Source organism: Podarcis gaigeae (genome assembly GCF_964106915.1).
Source record: "Podarcis gaigeae genome assembly, chromosome: 1".
Lineage (NCBI taxonomy): Eukaryota > Metazoa > Chordata > Lepidosauria > Squamata > Lacertidae > Podarcis > Podarcis gaigeae.
In genome coordinates this window covers 97053707-97079394 of record NC_139678.1, presented here as the reverse complement: position 1 = coordinate 97079394, position 25688 = coordinate 97053707, and the positions used below count along the sequence as shown (strand labels likewise).

General features: G+C 39.3%; 1 protein-coding gene and 1 long non-coding RNA gene across 14 annotated transcripts in view; one reads left to right on the top strand and one right to left on the bottom strand.

The window, feature by feature from the left end:
- The window catches only part of R3HDM1 (R3H domain containing 1), a 47340-nt gene extending 33013 nt beyond the window's left edge, over positions 1-14327 (bottom strand). For 8 of the 13 annotated variants that reach the window (XM_083705526.1, XM_083705532.1, XM_083705536.1 and 5 more), the window contains exons 1-5: positions 14189-14327; positions 12879-13089; positions 5991-6032; positions 5459-5548; positions 133-247 (exon numbers count right to left, since the gene is read on the bottom strand). In XM_083705526.1, coding sequence (XP_083561652.1) covers positions 133-247; positions 5459-5548; positions 5991-6032; positions 12879-13049 — 418 coding nt within the window. In that variant the 5' untranslated portion in view covers positions 13050-13089; positions 14189-14327. Of the gene's footprint in view, positions 1-132; positions 248-5458; positions 5549-5990; positions 6033-12878; positions 13090-14188 lie in introns of those variants that run through there. The other 5 variants (XM_083705533.1, XM_083705529.1, XM_083705530.1 and 2 more) reach the window with 2 other exon arrangements.
- Positions 14328-19711: 5384 nt separating this feature from the next.
- Positions 19712-25033, top strand: LOC310833829. Its single transcript, XR_014558951.1, has 3 exons — positions 19712-20051; positions 24427-24524; positions 24602-25033. It is a non-coding gene; the product is annotated as an uncharacterized lncRNA (long non-coding RNA).
- Positions 25034-25688: the final 655 nt, after the last annotated feature.

The following is a 25688-nucleotide window of genomic DNA, read 5'->3' as shown; positions in this document are numbered from 1 at the left end:
ACGTTCTCAATCAGGTCCAGGCCACCGTCCTATTCCAGTTATACTTCTCCACCCTCCCCCTCCCCCCACTGCCACCTCACAGCATTCCTGCTAGATTAATGAGATTTTTAAAAAGAACGATAGATAGCAAACCTCTTGATAACATTTTCCTGGGCAATTTATCAATGGACTTTTCCTTTTCTGCTTCATCTTTCAAGGGTTTCTCCTCCTTTTCAAAAGACTGTGTTAGCTGGATCTGAATTTTCTCCTGTTGAAAAGTAAAATCCGTCATTTTTCCCCCTCCCACTATGAAAAATGTGTCATTTTAAGCAATCAACCAACTGCAGCGGAGAGCCTAGTATGTTGGTTGGAATCCAGAAAGGAATCACACAGCATTGTCTTAGAACCTCTCAATCCATTTAAAAGGAAAATTGATTTATTAGCATTATTTTATTTCCCACAAACCCACTATGTGTCTTTAGTGCACAACATAGATTTCAGTGGCTGGGGACCAAACAAAACCCAAGCAGTGGTCCAGTTATAATGCTACAGCAAACATGGATTAGCACAGACAAGCAAATATATGGGCATTTGCTTTGGGTTTTGCATTGTCTCTCAGCCTGGGCTCATGCTTTATTTCGCTAGAGAGACAAACCATGTGTTTTAACCAATATTTGTTCTCTGGCTTACCACTCAGGGGACATAATGTCGGGTCAAAACATGGCTTTGCTCACAGCAGCACAACAGCAGTAGGACCAGAAAAAGAGCAACACAGCCATGATTTTCTCAATGGAAACCTGGACATTTGCTTGTTTACGCTAAAACATGGGTTTGGCTTAATGTTATATGAAACTAGGTAATTATGGCTGGCCATTCGTTTCAGCATTTAGATGGCAATTCTATCCCCACTTACTTGTGAGTTAACTCCACTGAACTCAGTAGGAGTTACAAAAAAAACAAAGTTGATGGTGCAGATTCCCATTCCCTGGAACTAACAAAGGACACAGAACTGGGGGGTGGGGAGAAGGAAAGATGCATTCTGTAAAGCTAACTCTTCCCTTGTAGCGATCTTTCCTTTAGTTTATTTATTAAAACAACAGCAACTCATTTTAGTGCCTGGATTTGACAGAATTTACATTGATACAGATTTTTTTTATTTTGAACAATTTGTCACATACCTTTAACATATTGCTTTAGTCTTTTTTCGTTTATCTAAATCTTTCCAAAATGACATTTGCTACAGTGGACACAACTCTATAAATCTGATTTAAGGGAAGTGAAATATAGTTGCAGCTAGTGGAACAGTGCTCATTTATGCCATTGAAGACAGAACAGCAGCAAAATAAATAAAGTATTCATTAAATTTTCAATTGTAACTCGTTTCAACATTCACCAGAGAATCTTCAAGAAACAGAAATGAATTCAAGTTGAGAACCTTGCCAGAGAATAACTACTATAGAGCACACAAAAACAGAAATTGTTGAATTATGTCATAAACTGCACAAAACACCACTGTTTCAAAAACTAGTTCAGTCTACCTTAAAAAGGAATATATACCAAACTTTCCCAAAGTATCAAAATAACACAGTTATAAATATTAAGATGTGTAAACTAGTCATATGGAAACATGACTTTTTGCATTCATTCATCTTTTAAAACGAGCTTCAGATTTTTGTCTTTTTACAACAATGTAGTCTTTCAGTCCAGTTCAAATTAAACTTTGCAGTAACTTTAATGTTCATGAAAGATGAATTTTTCAATGGACTCAAACACATGGGGAATGTCCCTGCTAGTGCATCACATGTTGGTGGACCTAGCCTTTTCAAAAGCATTAATCACCACAGAAACACTGTGCCATATTATTGCTCTGACTTTTTAATATCATTTGGTTCCTCATGCTGGTCAATGTCCATCTATCCTGCCATAAAGGAAAGTCCAATATATTAAGCTAAGAAAATAACAAGCTGCCAAACATCTTGAACACATCCCTGCTTTAATGTATACCATAGAAACTTTAAGTACAAACCATCCGATGGCATAACCAATTGAGGATTACAATGAAGGGGGTCAGATTTGATGACCTACCCTTCCAACTCTACAATTCTATGACTGGACAATACTGAATTTAAGGACTGTTCAACTAAGCTTGAGAGGGGCGTCTCCTGCTTTGTGATTAGGCATTTCACTTTATATCCTTTTGGCCCCTTTCAACTGTTATGTATACCAACTAGGGATCACGAATAGGATTTCCTGAGCTACATACTGTATTGGCCCGAATATAAGCCGCACCCAAATATAAGCAGCAACTTTAAAATTGATTGGGGGGGGGGGGAGAGAGAAAAAGAAGAAATATCCGAATATAAGCCACTCCATTCCTTGCTGCTCCTGGCTGCATACTGGGGGGGGGGGGGAGAGAGCCACGCTGCGTTGCCAGCTGCTTTTCCCCTTCCTTGCTCTCTCCCTTCCCGGCCTTGGGGGAGAGGACGGGGGACTGCACACGGGGCGGACGCTGCTTTCCCATGCTCCTGGCACTGTTTGCCCTGCATTCCTGGCTGCATACCGTAAGGTCAGGAACTTTAACTTTTCACAGCTGGGATTTGGGGAAAAGGTGAGGCTTATATTCAGGCCAATCCGGTATAAAGTATACAGATTAGGCCCTCCGCTGCTGTTCTCAAAGACTCAAATTTGCATAACATCTGTGAATATTTTTAGGTCATAGTCAAATTTTTACCCTTGTCTTGCAGGTGGGGGGTGGGCAGGCCTTAAATAAATATGGAGTTACACACAGGTAATAAGTTTGACAAACAGAATGCCAACAGGTGCTTACAGCAAAATACGAACAAATGCCAGTTAGCTAACCGTGTGAACAAAAATACTCTGAGAATATGTAGTTTCACACTTTAAACTAACTTGTGATTCTTTTTGCTCCGGCCAGTCCACTAATTCTCAGCCTAAAGGGCTGGCTCCTCTAAGAATGGTCTCCTAACAACTCTCAGCACCCTTAATAAACAATAGTAACTGGGGTTGGGGGGGAGCCATGACTGTATAAAGTGGTATGATACTGTTTTAAATGTATAGCGAAGATGGAGCGTAAGTTCGCTTTACATTGAATTTCTTCTGGTTGCTAGGATGGAAGAAAACTATACCAAACAGGAAATAAAAGTGGAGTAAACCAGAGGGAGAAACAACAACACTTTAGGACAGCAGGTTTCAAATCTATTGCCCAGTGTCCAGACAGCTCACTTACCAAACACAGATCTCACTTCACTGATTAAAAACACAAAAAGGCAGTGCAGGCTGGCTCATCTCAGAAAAGTCTCTGGGTGAGTGGCTCTACATAGCTTCAAAACTTTCCTTTCAGAGCATACAAAAATCTGTTTCGGAGGTGTGTTTTTTTTACTGAAAGCTAGGAGTCCAGACCCTTGGTTGGCTCTGGGCCCAGTGCACAAACCCTAGTCCCCTCTCAGTGGCCTTGATCTCCTTCCTTACTTAGGGCTCAACAAAAATTAATCTAAGTTACTCTCAACACACCATACTTCCTGTAGTTTAGCAAATTGTGAAGATACAACAAAACAACTGTACTGCAAAATCTACCAATATCATTTTAGAGAATGAAAGAGAAATGCTTCTGCTTCGATGGAAACCTGACTCACCCTCACAGCTGAAGTTAAAAGAGAAATATGAGAAATCCGTTCATTTCAGAGAATAATTCAACCCTACATTACAATTCTGATTTGACTGATGGGTTTTTTTGTTTTTTGTTTACAAAAAAGTAACTCCTAACACCTCTCTTGCATTTGAGTGTAGGAATCTATTATCTTTTCCAACCCCTGCTTCCATTATGCCACAGATGTCAAGGAGGCTCAGCCAACTATAGTGCTAGTATCACTTCTGAATATACACAAGACAATATGACTCTCAACTATGGAAGCAGAAATCGGATCCTCATACTACAATGGAATGTTGTAAGGTATGAGTCATGAACCCCCCACCCAAGTAGTTAGCTAATTTCCCTGATGAGGATTTGCATTTAGTAAATAACTTAGTATAGGTTCATAGCAAATAACAGAATGCATACCCTTGCTATTAAAGTAAAGGTAAAGGTAAAGGTACCCCTGCCCGTACGGGCCAGTCTTGCCAGACTCTGGGGTTGTGCGCCCATCTCACTCAGGAGGCCAGGGGCCAGCGCTGTCCGAAGACACTTCCGGGTCACGTGGCCAGTGTGACATCGCTGCTCTGGCGAGCCAGAGCTGCACACGGAAACGCTGTTTACCTTCCCGCCAGTAAGCGGTCCCTATTTATCTACTTGCACCCGAGGGTGCTTTCGAACTGCTAGGTTGGCAGGCGCTGGGACCGAGCAACGGGAGCGCACCCCGCCGTGGGGATTCGAACCGCCGACCTTTCGATCGGCAAGCCCTAGGCGCTGAGGCTTTTACCCACAGCGCCACCCGCGTCCCTTTTACCCTTGCTATTAAAGAGAAATAATCTTATCACTGCTAACTGACAACTAAAATGATACAGATACCACATGCCAAAGAATGTATACCAGCACACTGAAAGGAACACTTATTTTAAAAGGTAGCAACTTTTTGACTTGTGAGTTCAAAAACAACAACAAAACAACAACTAAGCACTTATTTTACTTGCAAAAGGGAGGAGAAAACTATATTCCTGTCAGATATATATTTGCAGCAAGAGGGGGGGGGACCCTGCTTTCATTTCTAATCCCTGTCACCTATGTCATAATACTGAGCACCACGTCATCCAACATCTATTTCTTGACTCATTTAGACCTTTTCCAGTTGTACCTTGGGCTTGCTCATACAGCACTAAATCATGGATTAGTGTTCCAGGCAAACCAGGCCAATGACTATAATAAAGCCCTATGATACAACTGCATTTGCTCAGGAGTCCCCACACAGGGCAGACTTTTAAAGAGATTTACAAGACAATCCCACTATGCTGCTCTAGTAAGATGGACTCATAAGGCCACACTGGTGTCAAGGGAAGTACAGAACATGAAATTCAGGCACATTAAATATGACTGCTTCAATGTCAGGAAACAAGTCTCTAAGTTACTAGTAGGTATACTGCAAATCACTTTATTGATTGCAGAGCTAAACCTTCTATACTGTATTAGTTACACACAGATATTCTAGAGTTACCAAACATTCAAAAATCAAATGACTTTGTCAACCAGAAAGCTGGGTTTGAGCCACAGGAGACACAGAGCATGTGTGCAAACTATATTCACTCAACCCAAGTACTTTTATGTTATTGATCAAGGGAATGATCCCTTAGTGTTCTATCGTGATGAATTGTTCACACACCAACATGCATCCATATGTGTACACTTTTTCTAGCTGCTCACATATTCCCCAAAAGGGCTAACTGCAACCCTACTCCCGGTCTCTTTCGAAACATTCTTTAAAGAGCAAAAAACCCAGGTTTCAGGTCTCATACTCAATTTTATTTTTACCTGGATGTCCTGTGAAATTTCAGCTGTGGGAGGTGGAGGAGATTCTTCACACACAGCCAGGCCCCGAACTAGCTTTAACTTTGTACTTGACTAAAGAAAAGTATTTATAAATTAAAAATCTACAGTTCACAGACAGTTTTCCTCAATTTAACTTACTGCCAAGCGCATAACAAAACTGCTCACATTCGTATGCTGACTATTTTCAATACACAATCATTCATTACGAGAAGGCAAAAGAACAAGCAGTTAAAGCTTTAAAGTCATCATGATTATCAGCAGAAAGCAACTTCAGTTACTGGAAAAAAAATTAAGCAAATAGAAGCACTATTTCCTCTGTCTAGCAACAAGAAGCCACTAGAAATATACAGGCAAAGCAAAACAAAACAATTAGGCAAATCAAAAATCCAAAACAAAAATACTTTATTGCCAAAGAAAAGAACAAAACTGAAGTCAATACATATTTTCACAAAATAGCAAGACTTCATCAAGCATGAAGACTTCCTTAGCATGCCAGCACACAAGTCTACTGTACCTTTGACCTTTTTCCTGTCTGTCCAAAAGACTGCACTGGCCGCTGAATGGTGAGCATAACAAAAGAGAGTTTGCATTAAAACTTTATGCACTGACTGTATAAAAGCATTAATCAATTCACCAGTGTGCACAGCAGAGAGAAAACAATTCCATGCTGACCATTATTTGCAGAATTATCCATCCTATGAGCAAATGCAAAAAGCATGGTCCCAAGATCTTTGAATGGAGAAACATCAACCTTCCTTTCTAGAACAATAATTCTGTTTATACGTTGAAAAGTCTGTCAAGTTTATAACTTGCTAATGAAAAGTTAACACACCCCAGGACAAGTGCAAAAAAAAATGTCCCTGCCCGCTCTGCCCCCCACATCTGCTCAGCTCAGACTGGCAAAGGGGTTACACAACTGTCAGAAACTAAAGATTATTGTTTCTAAAACAGCATTGTTGCCACTTAGCCAATACTCTTCTGCCTGGTTTACGTTCTGGAAAGTAACTACTGTTCTTACCACCTTTTACTGTATTCCTCAGAAAAAATGCCATCTTCAGTAGGCACTAATACACATATAAGCAAAAACATCCTGCTGAAAGCAATCAAACTTTATATCAACAGTAATCTGATCAGCCACTAGGTACAGCCAATTTGCCACTGCCTGCCACAAGCTGAAAATGGTCTGGAAATAACCAGCATCAAAACTACTACTTCATCCAGTATAGAAACGACACATGACTAGGCCTGGGTGATATATCAATATACCGCCAAGGACCGGTATGAGGAACAGACTGTGGTCAGCTTCACTCAGCGGAATATCACTGGTGAAACCGCCACTATTTCTGAGTCCCTCTGCTAGTGACTTTCTCCAGCAAGCATTGCTGGCAGAGAGACTTAGGAGTATTAATGTATTTAAACCCAAGTGCCGCTCATCTTTCTAAAGGTACTACATAGAAATAGTCCAAAGCAGCCCAATTTGAACAGTTGTTTTCAGCTGTGGATCCCAGAATTGTGTAAAGGTAAAGTAAATATGCTTGGTGATACAATTCTAAATCTGGGATCCCAAATCCTCCTTCCTTTATCGGTATTTGCATTGTTTGCATATATATTCTTGGAACTGAAGAGACCCTAAGGCATTTTCTAAACAAAGATTTAATTTTGTGAAAGCATTTGCTTGCAAGTTCTGAGATAAAGCTGAAGGTTCACTAGCCCTTGGAGGTAAATTAATTGCTTGCAGAAATTCTGTATGCTTTTCTTCAAGTTAAAGATAATAAGTGGTTACTGCTTAGAATGTCTTAAGCTACATCAGGCATAGGCAAACTTGGCCCTTCAGATGTTTTGGGACTACAACTCCCATCATCCCTGACCACTGGTCTTCTTAGCTAGGGATGACGGGAGTTGTAGTCCCAAAACATCTGGAGGACCAAGTTTGCCTATGCCTGGGCTACATTTTAGAACTATTTAGTTTGAAAGCAATTCAGAAAGGGAGACATCTTAACAGATATAAAAATATACATAGTGGAGAGGAAGAGAGAGAGAGAGAGAGAGAGAGAGAGAGAGAGAGAGAGAGACACCCGGGGTTATCAAATCAGGAGAATCAGGACAAAGGCACTACTTTTTCCACACACTGCATGATTAAACTACAGTTTAGACAGTAGTCTTCTTCTCAATGAAAGCGACCAATCTCAGGTCAGCCAATGCTTTTAGTCACAATAGCAATATATTCCACCCAGAATGAAAGCCTCTGATTATCAGTTGCTGGAGAACCACCGTGGGAGAGAGAAACTGTCCTCATATCCTCCTTACAGGCTTTCCACAGGCACCTGGCTGACCACTGTAAAGGAACAGGATGCCAGACTGAGTAGTCTGATACACCAAGCTCTTCTTATTACTACACAAAGGTAACGTTCCCTAGAAACATCCCTTGATGGTGGATAAAGCTACTGTAAACAACCTCTTCAGAAAAGATATAAATATCTTTTGTTTGTTCATCTAACAGTGAGCTAGACCTTTAAATACATGTATAGTTGTTTTTCAAGTGTAAGTAAGAATCTAGGGGCAGGCATAGGCAACCTTGGCCCTCCAGATGTTTCGAGACTACAATTCCCATCATCCCTGAGCACCGGTCCTGTTAGCTAGGGATCATGAGAGTTGTAGTCTCAAAACATCTGGAGGGCCAAGGCTGCCTATGCCTGATCTAGGGTCCAAGATCCTTCTACTAGGCCTATTGTTAGAACTTGCCCAATTTCAAGTGTGCAAACTGTGAGATGGCGGGTTTGGGTAATACAGTGTGCACATGTGAGATGCAGCTGCATTTGCACCAAATGAGAGATTAGGAGATCATGCAAAGAGTCCTAGTGGTGGAGCTGTATAATCCAAGGCTGACAAACAGTCAGATGCTTAGGATCACTGCTACAGGAGCAAGTTTTATAATTGATGCAGGCCTGAAAGGAACAAAGTTATTTACAACAGCATGCATAAAACAGTAGCATGCATAAAACAGTTGGTGCTTTTATGCATAAATTATAAATGTTGACTTCTGATAATGTATGTGGTTTACATTAAGGATAAAGTGCTGTTTTTGACAGACTTTGTCATAGATTTTTTTTTTTTTGTCCTTTCCTATTTAGCAGTGCTAGCCTTCTTGATGCATAACATCACCCTGATAAGGTAACGCTACAAAAGCACTGATGCCCCCAAACTGGAACAATGTAGGTGTGCATTGCCAGATGCAGTAGGTACCTGTAGAAGTTGTCAGCTTTAAATGTTTTCAGTCTTAGGCACCAATTCTAACCACACTTATCTGGGAGCAAGTCCCATTGAATATACAGTTAGGATTGCAGTCTTAAAATTAAAGCCTCTTGCATATATTACCATGAATAAAATTTTAAGGAAAAATGATTTGGAGCTCAACTTGTGCAACAGAATCTCCCCTTTCTACCACCTGTAAGTCCCTAAATCTGTTATGGATTTAGGGGTCCTCCAAATCTCCAAGAACAGATCTGGGGAGGGTGCAAGGTGCATGCAGAGATGGGAGCAGAGCAGAGTAGAGGTAGAAGTTCCACAGTGTACAGTAAGTTAGTATCCGCAGGAAGCAAAAATAAAATATCTGAGCTTACCATAAAAAGCAAAATGGGGTAAAGGAGGAAAGGAGAACAAAATAGAAGGAGAGAAAGAGCTCCACTGTGACTAATAGATCATGCTTATAACCAGAGGGAATGATTTCATATGGAAAGTGAACTCCTATAAACTTAAAGGGTGCCTAGCATTAGCACCCCTAGAGGCACTTGCTTGTAATTTGGCAGCATGCCTGCAAATTTCATCTGCTTCTGTTAAATGGAGTGTGGGAAAGGCTTTTTCTTTTCTTTTTACATTTCCTAACGGTGAATGAGGAGGAAACATGAATCACACTCTGATGGAAACAGCCTAATCTGGAAACCTATGTAATGTCTCAGAGAAAGGTTCCAAAGTGCTAAATCACGGCCTAAACAAAATCCTGCCACCCATGCATGCCCCCTCATATATATAGATGCATTCATTCTTTACTTAAAATTGCTAAAATCATTACAATGAAAATCAAGGCCTGTTAAAGAGAAACTTACATGTAGCAGGCCTGCATCAATGCTTAATTTGAGTAAAAGAAATCATCAACAGCACAATTTGTATTAAGTAGGTGGCATTTGGAGGAAGGATTTTTCTATCTCATTCATTTTACAAGTATCTTTTCCTAACAGATGGGCAAACCTTTTAACTGTAATCTAAAAACCAGGTGCAAATCGCTTCTTTCAGTCTACTTGCAAATAACATGAGAACTGCCTATAAAGCACTTTTTCTGAATAAGAGTGTGCAATGTGATCGCATTCTTCAAGAACTAAGATTAAGGGAATAGAGATGCCAAAACAACAGGTGATGGGAAGCGGTAAGCACTCAGGAGGTTAGTAGTACCTATAACACAGAGAGTTTCTGCATGACACTAATTTCCACATAGTTGTGTTAGAAACAGATGTGAAAGCTAGGAGCTAAATGGCACTTTAAACCTAGGTTATGGGCGCAACAACGGAATATCTAGGCACGCTTTTTTATAACAAGAATACAAAGCTGGAAATGAATGAACTGCAGCTAATAATATATTTTCACGTGGTCTAGTCCTTCCCCATCCCACCCCCTAATATTCTTAAGAGGGTCTCTCCTCCACTCTTCAGAGAGTAGCTGGAAGTGGGGAGGCACGAAAAGGTCCTTATTTCCTTCCACTCTGCAGTTTTAATCTGAAATATTCGACACAGTACTGTGCCCTGAGCTCAGAAACTGCTTGTGCTAATGAAATTCCCTGTTACAAAATGCGCCTAGAACAATGGGAGTTTCGAACACTGCCACATAGCCTCAGTTTAAAAAATAATTTCCACATGGCTTATACTGAGAACACACTTCTGCTCACAGGACTATTGCATGTACCTATTGGGGGGGGGGGGAGAGACATTTCTCACAGTGTCACCAGACATTCATAGCAGGAAACTCCCCATTCACATACAAGCCACTCTGAATGTTATAGCTATCACATGGAAGCTTCTTCAGGCATTATAATGCTGAAACCAGCATAAATTGTGTTAGATCTATTGCTCTTAATACTTGGGGGAACTGTATCATGGTCTATCCCAAATCATAAATGAGCAACTAAGCTATAATCAAATACAATCAAGTCACATATTGTTTATAATCAGCGCCAACTGTACTATTTCTACTTTATGTAAAACAAAAATCCGACAAATGCCAATGTCAAGGAATGCAAGGTATTCAAGAACTCAAAGACCAAAAGTAATGTAGCACTGAGTATCAAATAGGTTTGTCATTAAGACCCAGTGAGGCCAATGTCTTGTACAGCAAAGGCATGCAGGGGAAAGAATATGAGAGGTGTGTTCTTCCGCTTCATCACTGTGTTTGCCTTCTTTCAATTCCAAAACTAAAAAAAGGTCTACAATGACGTGGTGTCAGTAACTTGCTTTGAGTCTAAACCACCTCCTCTTATTCACTTGCCCTCTTGGAACTGCATGTGGAGGCTGGCATTACATTAGTCTGAGCAGTGGAACGAACAACAGCAGCAGAAATGCTGAAGCCCTGCCTGGAGTACAGGCACTGGAACACTAGGTACTGGAAGCACTGTGAAGTTCCCTTATTTCCTTAGAAATATTCGCTAACAGGGCTTCTCTAATTTCCTGCAGTTTGTATCAGTTGCTATAACCACAATACGGACCATTGACAAATCTACTGCTGGCTTTACTAAAACTGCAGACCCCTGCTGACAAACTCTAGGGGATAGATTAAAACCATTATAGTCATTACTTGAGGAAGAGGAATTCACTACCTCTGTACTTAGCTTATGAGAAGTCCCTTCTTCCTCCAAAAGCAGCTCCATTGTGCCCCTACAAATCAATGCAAGGCAGGAGAGAGATATTTGTTGACCATTTTCTGAGCGCTTCACAACAACTCAGCAGCAGATGGCTGCACCATAGTTGCTACCTCTGTCACTTAGATAAGTGGCAAAACAATCTATGGCAGGGCTGAAGAGGTTGAGGAACCAGACATTCCCGCCAAAACTGCTGTAGCAGTTGCACACACTATTTTGCCTGCCACCCCACCAACAACTCCCAACTGTGGGCAAAGTACTGAACTTGCATTTCGCAGGGACACCTGGCATTGTGGTGCAGTGGGGCTTCTTACGCTTTCCCTTTTTGCCACCTTTACATGCTAACCGCAAACTTCAGCAGACTGTCTGCCTGCACATAAACACACACAGGAAGAGGAAGTGTGGGTGTAATTTAAGTGGATTAGGAGAACTGAGATGACAAAATATTGGCCAGAAGGTCCAAGTGGGTCAGTAAGGCCAGCACAAGCCAACCTGATGGGCAGGTTTCAATCCTGTTGGGTGCTGCTTGACCAACATGATTGAATCCTCAGTCAGTAGAGCATGAAACCCTTAATCACAAGCCTGTGGGTTCGAGCCCTACATTGGGTGAAAGATTCCTGAATTGCAGGGGGTTGGACTAGATGATCCTTGTGATCCCTTCCAACCCTACAAAATTATAATCCTATGATTCTCGTCAAGCTTGTGAGGAGAGGGTTAACCTGCTGGCTGTTGTTTCGTCAGGGAACATGTTGGTGAAGCAGATCCTTCTCCTGCAGGTCAATTTTGACAGGTGGGTAGCATTCAGGCAAAGGCATTTAACCCTTTTAAGATGGCTAGACCCTCTAAGCCACCTTTAAGTTTACTGATTTTTAAAAAAGATGGCTTTCCATTTTTGTTGAGTTAAGCAGAATATGAATGCTTAAGTAAGCAAAAAACTGAAGCACTTTTGAAATGAAGCAATTTATATAATTTGGAAAGACAAAACACGACCACACATACAAAGTAAAAAGAGGAACCACCACACAGCAAAATTCATGTATTCCGTTCATGGAGCGTGTTGTTTGGGCCACTGAATGGAGACAAATTGCCTGACTTTGCAATCAGGTCAAAACAACAGATATTAATTTAGGCTCGATGTGTTTTATCAAGCAGCATGCAGTCACAATATTAATAGTGAGATAATAACTCTACAATTTGGTGCAACAAAACATGTACTGCTACCAAAATACCTCCATCTCCCTATCTGGGAAAATTGGCAAACGTACCTTCATATCTATTCAGGAATAACTGAAAGCAAACTAACAAGTAAACAATAAGGGAACGGAAATGTAAAGAAAGAGAAAAATACATGCAGTTTCTGTTATTAAAATATCATTGAAGTTGAATGGCATCTCACAGTAGGAAATTGTGGGGTGGAACCTAAAAAGTGCAGTAGCACTAAAGAATTCATTGCTCAATATGCATTATGAGGGTGAAAATAAGGTGAAAGAAATCTCTTACCTGCACATCATTTTTATTATCGGTACACCTTTCATCCTTTTCCACTTGAATTCGCTCGTGGCTTTCTGATTTTATGAAGGGTTGCACTGCAGTGTTGTCTTTTACCTCTGTTTCTGAATCTTTCATTGTTTCACCTCCCTCCTTTACAGTAACAGTATCAGTCATCCTCATTAGAAAAGGTTATTTTAAAAATCTAAAGGAAATATGGAGCCTTAAAAAGAAGAGGAGGAGCCATTATAATCTGTGTTCTCCTAGTTCACATATTATAGAACATAACTGTAACAAGAACAATATCTAACCCATGCTTAAAAATAGTTTTCTCCATGAACATCCCTTTCATCATGAACGACCACAATTACAGATCTCAGAACCAATTTAAGTATCAAAACTAAGTCTGAAAACCAAACAAGATTTATTAAGCTTTAAGAGTAAGAACTATGAAAGTCCATTTATTAAAACTCCGGTGTGATTCCCCAACTAGAACTTTGAGCTTGATCCAAGAAAATGTCATTTTCAGTAGAATATTCTCTACCTATTATTTGTACCAAACATATAGAGTGGAAATCCAGTCATAAGATGCTCCTTTTCAGAACCCCCAAAAGCTGTTCCAGAGCACTGGATGAATTTGTGGAACAGAACAGGAGGTGATGGGGGATGCAAGCGGAAATTACCTCCCCCTTTATTCCAGTGGGAGCCTCTACTGGATCTCAAATTATTTTATAAAAAGAAGTCCTTTCATTCATGGAAGGGATACTTTGGATCCAATCCACAGTATTTAAAAATCAGACAATCTGTTAAGAAAATTTAAAATGAATAAAAGCAGGATACATGAAAAGTAAGGGAAGGCCAATGACAAATATTCAAAAAATGGATTAGCCATTTATTAGGCCACACAAAATGTCACAAGTAATGTAGTAAAAGCTTTTGTTTCCCAGAACTCCCTCTCCTCTATCTTTGCCCTCCACTGCCATTCCCCTTGTCTTTTTAGTTTGTAAGCCTGATGGAAAGACTTCTGTCTCTCTCTTTATTTTATTTTGTTGACATCAGCCACCTTGGGAGACAATAAAAAGCAGGATAAAAATATACATAAATACACACCTAGTCAACAGCTATGGGGTCCATTCTACATACTTAAGTCTTTAAGACTGTAACCCTAACAATGCAAACTATGAGCTAAGTTCCATTGGACACAGTGGGATTTTTTATAAAACAGGCAAAGGATTTGCACTGTTAAGTAGAAAACTTAGACCTTTAAAAAAAAATCTTATTTAAAAGAGTTACATAATCAATAGCTGCTTGGCATTACTTGCCTGGTGTATCCTGTAGATCTGCGACTGCGGTCTCCCACGAAAATAAAATAAAATAATCCAAGGATCTTTTTCACAGTCGCCAACCAAGATGTCAGTTGTGATGAACCATCTGGAATCTGGCAGGAGTCCCATGTCCTTATCACCATTGGAGACCCCTGGGTGGTATTATATTGTCGGGCATCAGAAATACCATCCCTTTTAGACACCTAAAACAATTTTATATATATATATATATATAAAAGTCAATCCAAAGTTTAGAATCTTTTCAAAACATGACATTAAGCCCATTCTCTCATTCAATAGTATCCTCCCAGATTGCCTTTGAAATGTAGGAAGTGTACAATCTTCAAGATACACTTAGCAAGTTATTCTTAATAATGACCATTAGTAAAACTAGCGGTAAGTTAAGAAAACTGGGTTGCAAGACATCACAGTATAATTTCAACCATAATAAATTTGAGATTCATCAAATTAAGACAGAAACATGAATCTCATTGCTACAGAGGTTGTTGTGTCTTCAAAATGCCTGCTTTGGCAAAAACGTGCATACTATATCCTAATGTGTTCTACCATCAGTATCAGACGCAGTATGATTAGCTCACAAAATCAGGCAGGATGGCATAAGCACTAGTGCAGGTACCCCCAAACTCAGCCCTCCAGATGTTTTGGGACTACAATTCCCATCATCCCTGACCACCGGTCCTGTTAGCTAGGGATGATGGGAGTTGTAGTCCCAAAACATCTGGAGGGCCAGGTTTAGGATGCCTGCACTAGTGTAAGGCCACAGTTGTGCCATTGTACCATCATTACAATTTGAAGCTTGTACTATGGCTCAATTAGGTGGGTGGGGGAAGCAGCCCTATTGTGCTGGTTCCCACTAGTACAATGATTCAGTCGACTCTGGCCCACTGTCTGACCAAGTTTAAGATGACTTCCCCTTGTTAGTGTGCCATATACCCAAGTATTTCTATAGTACATTGTTGTTGTTTTAATTAGCTTTTCACGAGTCAATAACAGGCACAGACCCTGGCTATTATGCATTGACATTTCAAAAGGCCCTATGACTATGAGACAACATTATGTGCTTTCATACTGGTGATTTTCAGTGCATGCTTTTTGATGAAAAAAGATGCATTCATTCTGTAAGCAGGGAACAAATCTGATCAATTCCTCATTTTTATTTTTATATATTTATTTAATTTCTATACTGCCCTTCGAGGGTTACAGGGTAGTTTACAATATAGGAACATAAAAATACACAGCATAGTAAAGAGAAAAAAAACCCTCCCCCAGTATTTTTCATTTCTTCCCCACCTTAAGACTGCTCTACACAAATTGCACAACGAAGTCATAGAGTGGTCTGCACCATTTTTAAATAAGCTCTCCAGTTAAAAGCTGCAAAAGTACAAAAACTGACCAAAGCCTCGGCTCTCCCCTTGATAATTTAGTTTTTGGCAGGGTTGGGCAAGAACTTGAAGTATCTAGCCTGAGTTAGTGCCCCATATTCTACCACCTTGTTCCAATGCATCTGTACATACAGTCATGGGTCCCATTTCACATGAAAGTATACCTGTGTTGGCCCGTAAGAAAAAAGCCAACATTCATATTAGGGCAATTACCTCTATTTAAAATTGTGGCACTTTAATTATGCCTTATATGGATTTCCTGCATCCCATTCATGCACAGAAAGAAGCTGTGCACTTAAATAGGTCAAGGCCACTGGGAATTGCGATGTCTCTATGCAGTTGGAATGCAGTAAGATTTGAAATGTACTCTGTAGCAGAATGCGAAAGTGCCAACGATCGGCCAATAAGTCTATTGTTAAACATCAGGAAATTGTACGCTAAACATTTGCTAAATAAACTAACTACTTGGCTTGATGAAAATAACATCATAGGTCCAGAGCAGACAGGTTTAGGCCAGGGAAATCCACTTTATGCAACTGCACGGTGTTATCTCACTTAGCAGCTAAGTACACGCGGCTTCATAAAGAATGTCTTTATGTGGCCTTCCTAGATATCAAAGGCTGCTTTTGACACTGCTGACAGGGGGCTGTTATGGACCCAATTGGAGACAATGGGCCTAGAACCTAGATTACTATACTTGATCAAAAAGCTTTATACAAAGAACCTGTCGTGTAAGAACAACACCAGGGAATGTAATGACAGATCCCGTCATTATAAACCGAGGAGTAAACCAGGGCTGTGTACTCGCTCTCTCTCTCTTTAATCTTTTTCTTAATGACCTCGCTTATTCACTAAAACAGGTGGACGCCCATAGCCCAAAACTCAACACAACAAGCATTCTCACCCTCCTATACGCAGATGACATGATTTTGCTTTCACGGACAAGAATTGGCCTAAAACGATTGTTAAATTCCTGTACTGGACTATCTGTCCAGAATGAAATTGTGCATGAACTTTGATAAAAGCAAAATAATGTTTTTCGGGAATTCACGCAAGAGCTATAGCTGGGTATTTGGTAGAAAACCCATTCAGCAGGTATTTGAATTTAACTAACTGGAAATTACATTCCATCATAGGCTTCTACAGTCCTTGCACCGTGCAATGGCGGTGAATGCCAGTAAGATGTCTATGCAGGCCATAATGTGATTTTTCATAACAAGAGGTAATTCTGCCCTCAAGGCCTTCAACGTGAAATAATAGCTCAATTGCTCTATGGAATTCCAGTCTGGCTGCCAGGGTTTACCCAGCTGGTAGAACGAGTGAGGGCAGCTTTCTTTTTTAAGATTTTGCTGTCCCACATTTTGTACCCAATGCAGCCTTGTGTCTAGAGGGAGGTCAACACAAGGTAGAAACCATTGCCTGGGCGAGATTTCTTCTATGTTGGTTAAACATCTACCTCACATTAGACAAAGATCCTCCCCTTAGCAAAGTCTTGTCAGACCCCTTTATTTCCCCAGGGCTACAACAGTTTTAACATAAAGGTACAGCAACTTGAACTGTCAATGGAACTTTTGTGATTGATGCCTCCACCATCTGCCAAGGCTATAATAAAAACTAGGTTGTGGGACATTGAACACCAGGAACTAACAGCAGCAGCAGGAAAAAAAAGGTCCCCTCTTTACTTTCAACTTTCTTGGGCATATGAAACTAATCACAATTATCTTGAATTTCTGCTTATCCCCCAAGAAAGAAGGGCATTTTCGCTGGCCAGGTTTAATTCAAACCCATCAAACCTCCTTTGGGGTAGGTTCTCAGGAATGGTGGAAGGAGAAAGAATATGCCCGTGTGAAGACCACCTGCTGGAAACTGTTACTCATATGGTTCTTAAATGTAAACTATATGCTGATCTCCACCAACAGTTTCTAGATCAACTCTGCAACCCCAAATGGAAACCAGAGTTGGAGGTCATACATTTTCTATTACTGGGGAATGAGCAGGAGCTCACCAAGTTAGTGGCTAAATATCTTTATTTGGTTTTTTGTCGCAGAAACACATTGCAGACATCTGATCTCCCTGGAGACCTAGAGATGTAACGCTAGACTTTTTTTGCCTCTTTTCATTTGACAAATGTTCTGTAACATTGGGGTGGCGGTAATTCTGTATTGATTTACTATGGATGTTTGTATGTGATGCCAATAAAAGGTTTGTTTATAATGAAAGTGCCAACAAAATGGAAGAATACTTTCCGTTTGGAAATACAGAGCAACTTTATAATGTTATAATGAGATATAATGAAGGATCGATGTAGAAAAACAGCTACAATTGCCATAAAAGGAAAAGCAGAGAAAAATACTGAAAGGGCAGCAGAGGGCAGTAAAACTCTTCAGCATCAATATATGGACTGACACTTGCTAATCTGAATGTTTAGGAAGCCAGAACCCTTATAATTCTAAAACACCAGAACATCTACTCAATTCGAGTGTCTGACTTTCTCCTTTCAAAATAGGGATGCAGAACTGGCAACATGATCGACTGCAGAGGGCCATGCAATTGCTTCAGACATAAATTATAGTTTTTCATATTGTAACACAAGGAGATAAGAGAGATGTGAAGCCCAACTGGTGTACACTTACTTGGGAATAAATTCCATTGAACAGTAAGATTTACTTCTCAACAAATATGCATGGGGTTGGGATTTCAATGATACAGGCATGCTGCACACACAATTGTGCCCATTTATTAGTTGCAAATTACTTCATGGCAGTGTAAGAAAAAAATATCACCAGGGTAGAGAAGACAATTTTGAACAATATTCCCTAAGAAATTGTAGACAGAACAGTGTCCCACTGTCAGCTTACAAACTATGTTAGTGAGCGAAGCAACAATTCTTAGCCAGTACTAAGGATGCTTATTTTTTTTGAGGGTTTTTTAATATATATTTTTAATGCAATAAAAACAAAAAGGTCATTCTTCTGCAATGTATAAGAAACATACATGTTTTCTATAGATGAAGGAATTCATGAATGACATTTCATTTCTGCCAGATAACCAAATTCAATTACAAGTGATTTTTTTCAAAGATCAGCCAGAATACAAATGTTATGTGCAGTGCAATTCTACCCATCCTTATTTATTCAGAAACAAGCGTCACTGGGTTCAATGAGACTTGCTCCCAGATACTGTAAACATATATAAGACTGCAGCACAGTTATTCATATCATAAGAAGCAACAATCTTTTAAAAATACTTTTAAGAAGTGAGAAGTGGACTTGATTGCATTTTAAACTCCTCCACCTGTTCTTACAAAAAGGCAGTCTTAGATGTCAATACCTCTTAACTGTAGATGACTCTCTACCATTTAAAATCTGCCAAGTTTGACTTCATTTATGGAAATATATTTACTTGGGCCAGCTGCAACCCCAACTCCTGCTTAACAGTTTGCTCCTAATCACCTTTACTCAGAATGCAAAAACTTATTTCATAGTTAAAATTACAGTATGAACCTATGCCACTTGAATCAGAAGTTTCACTTTATTCAATGGGACTTTCTACAAATAAAACATGCATGAGTATGTATCTAAAAGAGGGTCCAACCTCACAGCCAAATTGTGTAAATTTCCTTAGATTAGCTGACAGCCAAAATAAGGTGAAATTCCCTTTTGACTCAAGATTGTCCAGAGGGTCACAGTTCTTTCTTCCCCCTCTAGCTGCTTTACTGTCCCCATGACAGAGCTTGCTTTTATGGGCAGGCCCAAGGTAGATGTTACTTCCTTAGGCTGCCCACAGCTGTGTCCCATCCAGCTGCACTCTCTACACACAGTGCCAAGTGCAACAGGTTTTTTTAGTGCCCACAGAGTCTGACAAAGGTGCACAAATTTAAAGATGACAGCAGCACACCAAATTGCCCATGAATAAGTGAGCTGCAACCCAATGCATAATTGAGATTCCCTCCGTCGCAAATAATCCAGCAAGGGCCCTCAAAGGCCCCAAGGTTGTGTAGGAGTGTTTTACAAACATGATTCATTTTGCCTTCAATGCCTACGTAATAAACCATGGCATTCTGTGTACTGTATGTGCTCTTTAAAATAAATCTCACGTAAGCCAGAAGAGGCTGAATCACTGCCCATTGCCTTAAGTGCCACACTATTTTCAATTTGATAATTGCAGTTTACCACAGCATTCAAGAAATTATATTTCAAAGCAATATAAGCATCTGTGAGCTGTGAGTCATAATGCCAAAGATGGGGGGAGGGAATAGTGGGCTGTTGCTATCCCTGTTCTAGAATGCATCAGAAGCAGAATATATTACACTGGGAATTTTAAACTATCCAGACACATTAAGACAGAAAGGCACGCCAGCTTCCGCCAATAAGCCCTCTAACCTTAATGAAAAAGGCACACAGAGTACTAGAAGATTTTTGAAAACTCTTTTTGGGAACCACTGTCCTCTCTCTCAGGTCAGAAGCTAGGAAAGTTATGGATGAATAAGTGTTCCCTGCATCACTACTGTGTACAGAAGGTAAACACACAGAGGTCTCTGGCACTCTCCAGTTCAATCCACATTTTGTGGTCTGCAATTGCTTTGTTTTTTTTGCCACAAAAGCTAAATTTTGAAACAAAAACAAAAAAATAGGTTGTCCTAAGGTAAGGGGGTATATACTGTGCCAACAGCAGTTGTTTGGCTGAATTGTTGTTAGGGAAAAACAAAAGGTCATCAAATCCATCAAGGATTTTTAGAACGGATCATATTTTCAAGTTTCAAAGTAGAATCTTCAACATTGATGCAGAAACCAAGGAATCTTCCTCTGAATACCTTCTAGTCACAATAGAATACAATTCTCCTGCACAAAAAAACCCCAGTCATCTTGTTATTTCTCTCTACAGTGGTACCTCAGGTTACATACGCTTCAGGTTACAGACACTTCAGGTTACAAACTCTGCTAATCCAGAAATAGTACCTCGGGTTAAGAATTTTGCTTCAGGATGAGAACAGAAATCGTGCTCCGGTGGCGCGGCGGCAGCAGGAGGCCCCATTAGCTAAAGTGGTGCTTTAGGTTAAGAACAGTTTCAGGTTAAGAACTGACCTCCGGAACGAATTAAGTACTTAACCCGAGGTACCACTGTATGTCCCTACACAGCAGGCAATTGGGCTGACGCTCTTGCAAAGTTTGAATACAAAAATGCAGTTGCTAGTGTGTTCACCAAAAGGTACAATTAGCATGACTACATAAAAGTCAAAAGGAAGGAAACAAGTAAAAACCAGCTCTTTCAGCAGTGAAAATGCTTTCATTTTGCTTACAGTTTGATTAGTAGGTCCTTAAATACCAGTAAGACCAATCTATTCCCTAATTAGCTAGCAAGGCTTAGGTAAGATTGTCTGCTGCTCGCTCAAATGCCATACCATAGTCCAAAGCAGTAACCATGGAAATGGGAACAGGAAAATGCTTTTTTTAAAAAAAAATCTAATTATTCAGCACTATAAATAACATTTTCTAGAAAAAAGATCAAAGAGAAACATTACAACTTAAGCATTTGTACTTGCTTTCACATAGCTATCAGCAGTCATTCCCACCTACGGAGGGATATGGTTGAGCACATATCAGTTTGAAAGCTAACAGGGCCAACCCAAAATATTATGTATACATCCTGCAAGGAATCCTGTCTACTTGAACCAGTAAAGGTTCTCCAGGATCTCAAGCGGAGGTCTTCCATATCACCAAGTATCCAATTATATGTTTCCATCTCCTCACTCCCACCACCAAGCTTCACCACCAACAAGCCTGGAGAGGACAACGAATCTCCTGTTTCGGGCTGACTGAAACCTTGAATAAAAGAAGACCTATTAGGGGCAGGGAAGACACCGCCAAGAGGTCACTGCAGGTCTCATTCGTTTCTCTTATTTTCTAACGTTAACACCACCATCACCAACCTGATCTGACAGAAGAATAAGAACTGCAGTGACAACCTTTGAAAAAATGGATCCATCAGAACTAGTCAATATTTTTTTTCATCAGCCTCCAAAATAATTTAGCTGATAGCCACTTACATGAAGAAAACCAGTCAGAAGATTAAGAGTTAAAGATCTCATTTAGCATCTAGTCTGGCTATAGTTAAATATATCTACATCTATCTTTTAGAACAAAAAATAAAAGACATAGCTACATTAAATTGTTTTTAAAAATTAGTAAGCCCCTGGTGGGAATGCAAGGTCTTGTATTTTGCTCTGCAGTGCATGAAATGGGATCAATTCCAATATCATGGTCAAAACATATAAAGCGTTCCTAATAATCTGATAGCCCTCTTATCTCCATGTTTTCCCCCTCTATAATTACCATGTTCCAAGCATTTCATGAACTCTTATTTTATTTGTTGTAATGAGCATTAGATACTGAGATAAGAGGGAAACACTTGCTTAACGCTATCCAGCTAAGTCTGTAGCAGAGCAAGGTTGGTAACCTGTCTCTCAGGTACTTGAAAGTAACTACAGTGATTCAGTTTTCAGCAGCTTCCCAACTCTGGAGAATTTTTCTCCACAGATTTTCCTAACTGGGGGGGGGGGGGGGACTTTTGATCATGAATGAAAGTTACCACGGGGGGTGGGGTGCTACCTAAGCTCCTAGCAAAACAACTTGATTTCTTGAATGAAGGTGTTATCCAGGCTTCCTCAACCTCGGCCTTCCAGACTACAATTTCCATCATCCCTGACCAGTGGTCCTGCTAGCTAGGGATCATGGGAGTTGTAGGTCAAAAACATCTGGAGGGCCGAGGTTGAGGAAGCCTGGGGTTATACCTTAATTTACAGATTTCTGAATTACCTATTAACAGACTTTCGGTGGGACACCAAACGCTTAAAGAAGCTTACATATCTTCCATAGGCTCCAGTTAAAAAAAATATTGAAAGATATTATTGACATATTCTACCCTATAAACCTATCTAATAAGGAATCTAAATCTAGCACTGTACAGTCACTTATTTGCCACAAGAACAACTTTTTTAAACCTAGTTTTTGTTACTAAGTGTATAAAACATATCTATCAAAATGCTACTTAATCAACTACCAATTTTACATAATAATGCATTATTTTAACCAACTTCTTTATTAACTCACAAAACAATTAAAATAATTTAGGTAAAATTATTAGGGACTACTGCTAGTATTCCAAGATTAAAAAAAAAAAAATGAAGAGAGGCTGGACTGCATGTTATAAAAGAGTCTTTCCTATATACAGATAATAGTCTCACATTTATCATTCCATTATATAGCCACACATTTTAAGTTCAGATAATGTTGAGTGCAGTATTTAAAAGGTATTGCTGTAGTTATGTACATGATTTGATCTTAAAATTGTTATCACATTCCTTTAAACAACCCTGTATCAATTTAATTTGCCTATCCTAACATATAAACATGTTCCTCTCACACATTAAAATACATTTAATTTAGATATTACAGAAGTATTAAAAATGAGACATGAAAATTTAGAGTGTAAACCTACTAGCAAAATGCTTTTTTGCAATCTAAATAGGCAACACTGAGGAACTTCGTTTAATCTTTCTGCAGCCTATGACGGAAGAATGTAGTGTTCTATCATACATGCCATCATCAGTGCTAATTACTTTAACAACTTTTAAACTGCTTATTATGGTGACTGATCAAAATACTATTTTCAGTAGGGAAAAATGAAAACAAAGCTATAAATAGATTCCACCACCACCCCTTCCTTATATTCTGGGTACTTCCTATTATTTTTATTCCTAAAATACAACACAAAATACACCAAAAACAAAAGTTTTTAAACATACCTCTGACTCGACTTGAATTCTAATTTTAACTTAAATATTTTAATCTATCAGCTTCTTGTCTATCAGCTACTAAATCTGTACCAATTGTTGGAAACAAAATGGGGTGGGGGAGCTATATATTGTACCATTGACACAACAATCCTGTGCCTGTCTATTCAGAAGTGAATCCCAAAGACCTAAAAGGTCCTTACTCAGAAGTAAGGATGTATGAGAATTTAAGCCTTAAAAAACATAATAATCCTAATCAGTTTTGGTCTACATAAAATGTACTATGCTGAACTCCCTTACTGATTCTAGTATAGAACAGCAACATTTTCTAACTGGACACAACCTATGCAGTTTCAACGTTCTTTTCTACCAGCAATCAATCACCTCTTCTAGACCTGCATTTGACATTTTTTATGGAATATCAGTGCATAATTGCAATCACTTGAAATAGTTAATGTATTATTATACTGCTTCTTTACTTGCCTCCCCCCACCTGTAACTTTGCTCTATTTTAACTAGTACAGTACAATGTTTACTAGTTAATTGCAGTGTTGATTTTGAGCAAATCTCCAGTTCTAGATATCCCAAGGAAGATCACTTTCTCACTACGACTGACTCTGCTGCACTATCATCAGAGCAAAAATTAGATGTAGGGATTTTTATGCTTAACAAAAACAGGCTTAATATTCCACAGCATGTCCAGATGGAATCTATTCAAAGTACAGGAGGTAGTTTTATTTTAAACTATATGTAAAAACTTTCCAAGGCAACCTAGTTCCTTTAAGAATTTCATTTTTTTTTAAAAAAAAACTTAATAGATTTGTCCCTTTTTTTAGTTTGTATATTATTGTGGAGGGGGCATTTTATTCAGTTGTAGTACATTAACAATAATCCATTATAATGTCTCCAAACTTCAACACAGTAGAATATGTATGCACAGGACTAAAGAAATTATGCACATCCATATTCAATACGTTTCATCAAGATATAAATTTAGCATACTATGAAGAAATTTGCCCAAACACCAACCACTTCTCTAGATAGATGCAAGCTATCACCATATTGAAACTAGATACTGAAGAATTAACATACCTGCATCATGCCGGCAATTTAGCATCATAATACAAAGCTGCTAAAGGTACTCTTTCCATAATATCCATTTTCTAAGACTCTGGAGGACTCCTTTGAAAAACATACCCACTGTTCATTTTTCAGGCATTTGGCAGGTAGCTGCTGAAACAGTTGGTTAAGGCACTTGCTGAAGCATCAACCATAATAGAAAATCAACAGCTGTATTATGTTGTGATGTCAGCAGCACCTTAGCCAGTCTCCACAGAGAAAAAACTGAAATGCATCAAAAGCTATATTGAGCTCTTCATTAGCAATTCAGCAGCAAGCAAGGCAAATGTTCTGTGAAACTGTGAGAATACTATGAAATGGCTGTAGGGATTTTTAGTCACTTTCCACTTCACATTTAACTCACACTGTGAAACTATAACAATTATTCATCCCAAAATAACTGAGATTACCCAAACGTTCAACCTATTTAAGACCTAAAATTAAGGCTGTTCGACCTGCCCTCCTCCCAATAATGCATCAATAGAAAATATAAAACTAGCTTAATAAAGGTCTGTATTTGAAAAGTCATCTTTATGCCAACGGCTGACTTAATTCTGTCAGAAATCAATGTCTCATTTTGTATTTTGACTGTTTTAAATATAAAAAACAGAAAATGTATCTCACTTGGTTGGTCTTGTCAGATTTTTCTTAAAGATATATTACAATAAAAATGAGTCTTGCCTACTATAGATTTTGCGGGGGTACAACAGCATTCAACTAGTCCCCATTTATCCCCCCCACCTGCACAGCCTCTTTGTTTTCCTGTCTCCTGATATTTTTAGCTTATCTTTTTCACCAGCATACAATGATGCAGCAAATCTTATTGGCGTGCCATCGTTTAAGGTTTACACTTTTGCAGAGGCACAAGCCTTGAAAAATACTACAGCCAGCCATAACACTTGAGCAAATCAGTCTAAGTAATCAGCTAATGGCTGTTATGAAATGGCTTTTTGCAGCGGTGTCAAGCATCCTGCAATCAAAACTGCAAAATACAGTGGGTGGGGGGATATTTGCACATGAAATCTTAGAAAAATACTTTCAAAAGAAAGCATTTATGTATTTAAGAGAAATTATGGACCGCTGTTTAAAGAACCATTGAAGCAATTCAGCCTTGGAACTGACTGTCAGTGCCAAGGCTCAGCCCTAGCTTCATCTGTACTTTGCCATACCTGGGACTCTTAAA